At 44.8% G+C, this 8,645-nt stretch overlaps 1 protein-coding gene across 3 annotated transcripts; it reads left to right on the top strand.

Annotated features, from left to right (window-relative positions):
- The first annotated feature begins 2,022 nt into the window (after positions 1–2,022).
- LOC100826759 (zyxin) lies at positions 2,023–8,158 on the top strand. 3 transcript variants are annotated; one of them, XM_010233876.3, is made up of 7 exons: positions 2,025–2,953; positions 5,727–6,020; positions 6,103–6,237; positions 6,790–6,870; positions 7,084–7,136; positions 7,228–7,294; positions 7,389–8,158. In XM_010233876.3, exons 1-5 carry the CDS (start codon positions 2,095–2,097, stop codon positions 7,110–7,112), a joined length of 1,398 nt encoding a protein of 465 aa, XP_010232178.1. In that variant the 5' UTR covers positions 2,025–2,094; the 3' UTR covers positions 7,113–7,136; positions 7,228–7,294; positions 7,389–8,158. The 3 variants fall into 3 exon arrangements, with proteins under 3 accessions (XP_014753572.1, XP_010232178.1, XP_003569609.1); XM_003569561.4 differs by having other exon boundaries at positions 7,382–8,158; XM_014898086.2 differs by lacking the exons at positions 7,084–7,136; positions 7,228–7,294; positions 7,389–8,158 and having other exon boundaries at positions 2,023–2,953; positions 6,090–6,237; positions 6,790–6,812.
- Positions 8,159–8,645: the final 487 nt, after the last annotated feature.

The raw sequence follows: 8,645 nt of genomic DNA, 5'->3' as shown, positions 1-8,645 counted from the left end.
AAGTATACGGTTGAAGAGTTAACATTTTGAAATTTCAGTTTGGTAAACATACACGCATGTATTAGGGTGTGTTTGTTTGTGCTCCAAGGAGCAACTCCAACAACATCTATGCTGTAGAAGTCGGCGCCCAAGCAAACACCATATTTTGGGCCAGATTCTCATAGCTGCTCCCATGGAGCGCTCCAGTGAATGCATTCGGATAGAATGTGCGAACTGGGTGCTTCTCGGTGCTGCTACTCGCTCCAAAACGCACTTTTTACCGAAATACCCTCCCACCAAATCACATACTACAACAAATTTGCCCCCGTACCGGTTTGACCTTCTTTTCTTCTCCGACTACACACTCTGCCTCTCCTCCAAAGTCACCCGTTAGGGTTCAACCCCTGCTCAGCTTCTCCCCACGCAGGTTTTTTTTGTACTATTGCATGCAGATTGTTGTTGTTCTATCGTCCAGCTGCCACCGAGCGTCCGGCCCGTTCGCGCGCTAGAGCCACCAACTGCAGATTCGATTGGTGTCCTTGGTTAAGGTTGTGTTTGTTTGGGCTGCAGTTGCAACTAGAATGTGTTGAATGACGTGAATGGCCCTGTAATTCTGTAGATTGAGTACAATTGTTGATTGCATTGTTTTCAGTGTAAATTTTGTGGTTTACAAGCTGCTTTTGCTGCCTATGATCATTTTTTCCTCCATTAGACAATTTTACATATGACAATAAAATTTTGCAACACGTCATGTTGAGACAATCTCGATGCTGCAATCCGTTGGTCAGGGGGATCCATGTCCAATTAAGAAGGGGAGCAACAGTTGGGGAAGCAGGGAACAGAGGAGGGAACACCAACGCTTCCCGCAGGGGACAGGGCAGTGTCGAGCTTGAGCAAACATCGTGCTCTCATGTCGGACACAGGTGCGGCGCCGTCAAGCTTGAGCAGCCGCAGCAGCGTGGCCTCGGGAGCCACCGGACAATGCCGTGGGAAGGCAGCGCCGGTGGCGACCGGAGATCGAGAGGCAACGATGTCCACGGGCTAGGATCTCTTGTATGCGGCGGGAACGGATGTCGGCTTCTCTGTTCCACCGCCCAAAAAAGCTTAGGGTGCGTCGTTGGCCGGATCCGAGAGGTGGCGGCGGGGTGGGACGAGAGGTGTGCGTGCGGTTAGTCAGGGTAGGGTACGTTTGGAGCTGCAACTAGCCACGGAAAGAAGCACCGAAATCGTAGCTTCTGCCTCATTTGGATTGCAGCCGGGGCTCACCCGACCAATTCTTTGGTCGTTGGTCGTTGACTACTAACGGTGACCGTTATGATCAGAGCAAGAGATTCGGAACCATGCTAATATTTTGGTCACTCTGTTCAATTTCTACCCGCATGATGGCGAAATCCTCTGCCAACTCGTTGGCGTGCGAATTTTGACAAAGCTGGCTAGGGCGCTTTCACGCCGCAGATGTCATGAACCAACCCAAAATATGTTGTTTGTTTGGGTTCCAGATTTCACACCCAGAAGCTGTGGGATCTTCTGCTCAAACAGGCACACCCTAAATACGTAGCCTGACTTCGCTTATGTTTGGATTGAAGCCAACATGTACCAAGCCAAATTTTTGGTAGAGATGAAAAATTTACTTTTCTACTCACTCTGTCCCATATTAAGTGACTTTGTATTACATGTATCTAGACACTTTTTACGCATAGATACATTCATATTTGGATAAGTTTGAGTCACTAAATATGGGACGGAGGGAGTATAGCCCGCTCAAATTGTAAAAAGTTTGTAGGTTAATGACAGTACAAGCACAAAAACATAAATCTGCCAGAAATATACTCATAGGGGATTCAATTTAACATAGACTTTACTCTCGAAAAAAAAAACTCAATTCTATGTACTCCAGTCTCCTCTTCCATTGTGGAACTGACCGTCTCTTACGAACGTAATTTTGCAGGACTCTCTGTCCAGGGAGAAAGAAAGAAATTTATTTATTCAAGCACCCAGCACGAACCTTCCTTTCGTGTGTCCTATAATAAACAGGTCAAGCCGGGGTCCGACCGACCTAGCCGATCGTTCCACCGGGTCGCCGCACCAGCCCCTCCTCAAACACCGGCGGTGGTCATGCCGCCTCCGCCTCCTCCGCAACCCCCACCCCCTCCTCCTCCGCCGCCTTCGCCTCCCAACCGTCTCAACCTCAACGCCCACCGCCTCCCTCTCCCTCCCGCGCCGTCGCCTCCTAGCTCGCTCCTCCTCGCGCCGGGCCCCTCGCCGTCCCGCGCCCTCGCGCTTCTCTTCCCGGACGCCTCCGCACGCCTCTTCGCCTCCCTCCCGGCCCCCACCTCCGCCGCCTCGCCGCCCGCTCCCGCTCCCACCGCCGTGCCCTCCCCGCTCGCCGCCGCCGCCTGCTTCACGCTCCTGCTCCCCTCCTCCCACCTCGTATTCCTCTCCGCGCACCCGTCCCCCTCCTCCCCCGCGGTCCACCTCCGCGCCTACTCCCTCGCCTCTGGTCGCTTCGCCCCCGCTCCGCTCTCCTTCAAGCGCCACGTCTCGGCCTCTGGCATGCCCCTTAACGACCTTCCGTTCGGCCTCGGCGCCCGCCTCGCGGGCGGGGTCAACGCCGTGGCGCTGCTCTCCCTGGCCGCCGGGCAGATCTGGGTGCTTGCACCGAGGATGGCCGCGGACGGACGGACGGTCGAGCTGCACAAGTGCGCGGTCGTCGAGCTCGAGCCAACACGGCCGGTCTATGCCATGGAGGTCGCAATGGGGAGGCTTCTGCTCGGCGAAGCTGGCGGAGTACGCGTGTTCCCGTTGAGGAGTTTGATGAAGGGCGGGACGGAGAGGAAGGGGAGGAAGGAGGGTGCCGTGGCTGCAGGAAAGAAGAGCTTGTACAAGAAGAAGAACGGGATTCTTAATGGGTTGATTGTGCCAGTTGATCGTGGTAGTGGCGCCCGACGTGGTGAAGAAGATGCTGTTTCCAATTGTGAGTAGTTCCTGCTTTCCTTGAAGCTTTGATTCTATTCAGTGATCCTGTCTTATAACCTGAAGATAGAGGCGCTAGCTTTGCAAACCACGACTAGTCACATTGGTAAAGTAATTAGGATATCTGCTAAGATATTAATAGAGTGTTCACTTCGGATGTTCAAGATAGAGTAACTGCGGCCTACAAAGCACCGATATGGGGACACGGGATACGTCATTTTCCAAAAACAACCATACAGGATACGGTGAGCATATATCTTTATACACTCTTATAAAAGATAAAAGAGGCAATTGGTGGCGGTGGTCCGTCACCTCTTTGCCTCCTCTATCATAAAAAAAGCTTACCACCTCCTAACACAACAATTAAATCTGTTAAATAATTAAGATATGGATGATGTTTTCCATCGAAGCTAAGATAAAATTACTAGCAAGTGCCATTAATATCTAAAAGTTTTTTAATTCACGATCAGTCTAATATGTTTTATCCGTAGAAACGCACGGGCATTTAGCTACTAATAATTAAAAATGCCATGTAATAAAGACAAGAATAATAATTTTTACAATGTGAGATGAGATATAAATACTCCACGTTTGTCGGCCATGTCACTGCCTCCACATGCGATGCTTCCTGGCCAGCAACAAGTGAACAACAGCAGCAACTCAGCATTCAGAAAGCAGCAAGCAGCAAGGGCATCGGCAGCAAGGCAGGAAACCAGCAATGTCAGCATAACGGCAAGAAGCCAAGAAGATAGAGCAGGAACTGCAGCAGGCAGACGAGAGGGGGGAGGGATGGAGGGGAGAGATGAGGGTGAGGTACTACTCGAGCTTGCTTGGTGTTGGGAGGAGAGCTGCGGCCTGGGGATTTGGTGGTGGTGGTGAGTACAGGCCACGGCGGCGGAAAGGTCACTCTAGCCTGGAGGGTCGACCGGCATCTCCCCGTGGTGCGATTTCTGGTGCCCCATGCATGTGTGGCTGCAATTTTAAGGTTCCAATTGGGGCTTACTGGGCACCTGTATCCCCCATTGTATCCCAACCGTACCCCCATTTAATTTCTTTTTTTAATCGGAAAAGATGGGATACTTGGGGATACGCATATCCTGGCGTATCCCATACCCCGCCGTATCTGAACAGGGACATGGCTGCCGCAGCCGTATCGGTGCTTCAGAGACTGTGGCAGAGGAAATTTGTATAATCAATTCACATTGTATTCCTTTTTCATTGCAAACATGGAATATTTGGTTATTTCCATTAAAGTATGTTGTGTCACTCAAGTTGTCCCAACACTCCACTTACCGTATTTGCTTGGTCAGTAAATGGTCCTCATATGCCAGCAGGAAAGGAGCAAAGTTCGGAAAACTATGCTCCTCTATGAGCAAAAGATTTACATCTTTGTTTTTATGTCTGTAAGACTCAAAAGTTTGATAAAGATAAATTACATTGTGTACCTCTTGCTATTCTTTACTTAGATGGACTCCAGCATACTGTCTCGTTGTTGAAAATCCACTTAGTTCCTTGCAGCCTTGTAATGAAACCTACCATCTTGCATTCTCATAGAAATGACTATAGTACTATGGTTTTACCGATAACCTCCATGGGAGTTATAAAGACAAACTATGCATGAATATTTTGTTTCTAACTTAATTATTTTCATAGTGATTGGTGCTCACACACTTTGCATGCCATATTTATGACTGTTGATGTGAATTGGAGTTTAATGGAGGACGAGTGACTTGACTATCTTTAATTGAATTTTGGAGGCAGGTCCATGCGGACACAGTGACAGTCATATGTTATGTGTTTGATCTATGGGTATAAATTTCCGGCTTCACAACCAAAAAATGAAGAAAGAAGGCAAGCCCAAATATGTGTTTAGACCATCTAATTGGCTAGTACCTGAATTAAATTAAAGTGATTTATGTTTTGAGCCAGAATTATTATTGCAAGGGGACTGAACCAGGGTTTACAATTTTGATATAATAAATTTTTGGTACCCCTTGAAACTGATGAAATTTCGACAATTTCAATTAATTTCAGAGAAACTGAAGAAAGTTTGTTGAAATGTGAACAAATTTAGGTTTCGTATAAGAAATATATTAGAGTCCATGACATTCATATTTGTTCATCTAGCGTAGTGGTAACTCCTTGCCCTCTCTCTCTGTTTATATATGGTGCCAGGTTCGATCCTCCACCTCCACCTTTGCATTTTTTTACCAGTGTAAGTAAAAAGAATGAAAAACGAAGAAAACAGTGGAGATTCGACCCTGTGACCTCAAGGGTGTGCGGGAGCATAACACCACTATGGTAGTTCTTTGGACATGTCTATGTTAGGATTCTAATTTCTAAGTATATTTCACACTTAATTCCAAATTTCCAACCACAATCAAAATGACCAAAATTTCGAAGAATTTTTTCCCTTGGGCTGAACCACCACTTCCAATTCTTATAATGGTAAAGGTAGAGATCACAGTTCTATGATGCCACTAGACTCCGGAAGGACCCCTTATTCAGGCGATGTCTTATGAGGGAATGATCACCAGTAATGTCAATTGTATATCGCATTCTTAGGCAATGCTGCAGCGATTCATATCTGTTTAAGCGTGCAACTTGCAGCCAATATTTATAATTGTTTTGACTTATTATAGGATTGTATTTCGGTACTGCTTCTAGAGTTAGTTGTACATTACTACGAGAAAGGTCTACGACTCTTCACTTGGACCGCTTGCAGCTCCGTTGTGGCAAAATCAGTTAATATGTTTCCAAATTTATTCTTTCAGGTAAGCTTGCAACCTTGAGGGTGAAACAGAGTTCAGGGAGCTATTCCTCTTCCTTTTTGGTATTCAATCAAGAGGATCCTAACACACAAGGTGGTATAAATTTGATAAAAGCAGTTCAAGCCATTTCAATCCACCCGTTCTCCAAGGACATGTTTTTGGCACTTGATTCGGCTGGAGTGTTGCATGTCTTCATTCTTCGAAATACTGAATTGGTCACAGAAGCTGCCAACACATACTGTTTGGATTGTGACATGAAAGTGCAACTGTTTGCTGTTTTTCCAAGTAGCTCTGCGAGTGAGTTTTTATCCTGGATTTGTTCTTTTCTGCATCGTGTTGGTTTACTTAATTAATAAATGTGTTCAGAGTGTCTGTGCAGAGACACAAATATTTTGGGTTTCAGATGGTGGACATTCCATACACATAGTGCCAGCATTGCCGACATTTGATGTTGAGTCCCTTCAAAACAAATATAGTGATGGGGAAAGAGAGTCAGCAGCCATTAAGCTTTCAGGTTCGCCTTTAAACCAAGTTATTTTGTTTTTGTTAGTGTTGTAAATTTTAAAATTACTCAGATCTTAAATTGTCAATTTAAGTTTTTCAGATTTTTTGGCCTATTGAAAACGGATATTATCTTATGTGGAATTATTCCACGCATATACTTCATGTTGCTCGACATCATAGGGTCATTCCAGAACTTTGAAAACTAAGCTATTTTCTGAAGGACAGTGCTATAACAGTTTTACGCAAGTCACGTACTGGTTTCTTTATGTCATTCGTGTTTAACCTGGGAAAGTCACTCACAGTACTTCGGAAACACACAATAATTGTTCAAAAAAGAAGTATAAATTATTATCCAGTTTCTATATAGGACAGTATTAAAATAATTTCAACGGAAGTAAGCTTCTTTTGTTCAAAAAAGTACTGTACCTGGGCAGTTTTTTGTCTATAGAAAACACAGAACGGAAGTAAGCTTATTTTGTTTAAGTTGTCCATTATGGTCTGTAATGCGCATGTACGTCATAACCGTCTTTTCCTCAGGATTCTAACTTCTGTTATCCTGCAGCTATTGAAGCAATCTTTACAAGTGAAAAGGTTCAGGACATTGTACCTATCTCCAAGGATTCAGTCCTTATCCTTGGTCAAGGTATGAGTTAGTGATGTGTATCTTAAAGTTGGACATTCTCAATTGCCATAAACCTTCTACTCCCTCCGATCCAAAATAAGTGTCTCAGTTTTGAACTAAGCCTAGTTCAAAACTGTGACACTTATTTTGGATCAGATGTAGTAGATAATATATTGGTTTTGTTTCTCTTCTCTTGTTTTCAATTTCTCTAATGCCATATATATTGTATTTCAGGCAACATGTTTTTATATGGAACTGCTTGAATTTGGTTTGTCATCATATGTGTGGTAAATCTACCTGAAGAACTTTTTTGCCATTTTAGTTAATTTTCACATTCATTGGTTTAGCCTACACCACCAATTTTTCTTTTGATATCAGGTGGAGACACAACTGTTGTTTGGATCATGAATTTGCAGTTTTGGATGGTATTCTGGACAATGACAGGGTGAGTTCAGTGACTAACTGCCTTTATTTCACCATTTCTGAGACCACTCTTATTTGTTGCTCACTAATGATCTGCACTTTTTGTCAGAGTGCAGTGTTTGTTGATCGTGAAGACACACTTGTTTGCCTGTTTTTGAAATCATGAGCATCATTAGTATTTAATTTCAGTAAGCAGATGAAAACGCATGACTTCCACAGCTACCACCAAGAGTTGAAAGTTGCAGGCTGTTCTCTACCTTGTGTCAACTATCTAAAAGTTTAACGTAGAAAAGCCCCGAGCCCTCTTTCAGCACAGCTCATCAGTACTTCTGAAGTCTGAACAGGTGAGCCAGATTATGCATGGATTACGAAGACCCAGCTGTTCTGTATTCATATTTGCATGCCAGGACAACGCCATTTCTAGTTGTGATGGCTGCAAGAAAGGGGTGGTTGAAGCCCTTTGCGCAGGCTCAGCTGTCGTCGAATATGGATCAGCACCAAGTGGGTCAGTTATGAACTGCTCTCTTCTGGTGCTCGACTAGGAAGTCGATCTACTGTGAGTGATGTCTTGGAGCCGAGAGTAGTGGGTACTTGTAATTGCCAAGCTATGGGCACCTCAGAAACCAATAACGTTGCGCTAGTGCTGTGACTAGATCAACTGCTAAGTCGTCCTCTGTTATGATTTGATCTTCCTACAGTGTGCTAGAGTTTGCTTGCCCCTTACTGATAATCCGAAACTAGTTGTTTGTCTCTCTTTTTCTACCGTATCAATTTTGGCTCTCTGTTGTAATCTTTGGATTTAGCATGAATTGCAAGTTTGTAACCCCTTGTTTTTTTTAGTTATGTGAAAGTGAATCAAAGAGGTCTCAGAACCTGTCAAACACAATCAGATGAAGAGCGAGCAAATTTCACTTTCTGTAGTAGTAGCATAGTTGAACCCAAATTTTGCTAGAAGTATCTTTTTACGGAGGGAAAACAGGCAATTCTTTATGAAGGAAAAACTACGAACCTCCCTAAAAACCAGAGCTTATCCACCCCCACCGGATACTACGCGCACTAGAACGGGTTAACGGAGCTAATTAGTAGCCTGTATCCGATCTGATAAGTGGTATCTCAAGATGGAAAAAAGGGAGTAATTACACCCGGTAGTACCAAAAAGACGTCCTCCCTTAGCGAAAACACATACAAGCAGCATAGGGGGGAAACAAAGGGAGGGAAAAGGAAAAAAACTCACTCAGGACACAGAAGTAACAGAAATGAGTCAGACCCTTGGTGCCTCCCTGGCGCCCACTTTAAATCTACAACTCTGATTCCTAAGAGAGACTTTGAACTTTAAGAGCCAAGCCTGAACAGTAGAGGTGACATTATTAAAG

The sequence above is a fragment of the Brachypodium distachyon genome, chromosome 2 (genome assembly GCF_000005505.3).
Source record: "Brachypodium distachyon strain Bd21 chromosome 2, Brachypodium_distachyon_v3.0, whole genome shotgun sequence".
NCBI classification, from domain to species: Eukaryota; Viridiplantae; Streptophyta; class Magnoliopsida; order Poales; family Poaceae; genus Brachypodium; species Brachypodium distachyon.
Note: the sequence above shows the minus strand (reverse complement) of the source record. Positions and strands in the feature narration are given on the sequence as shown.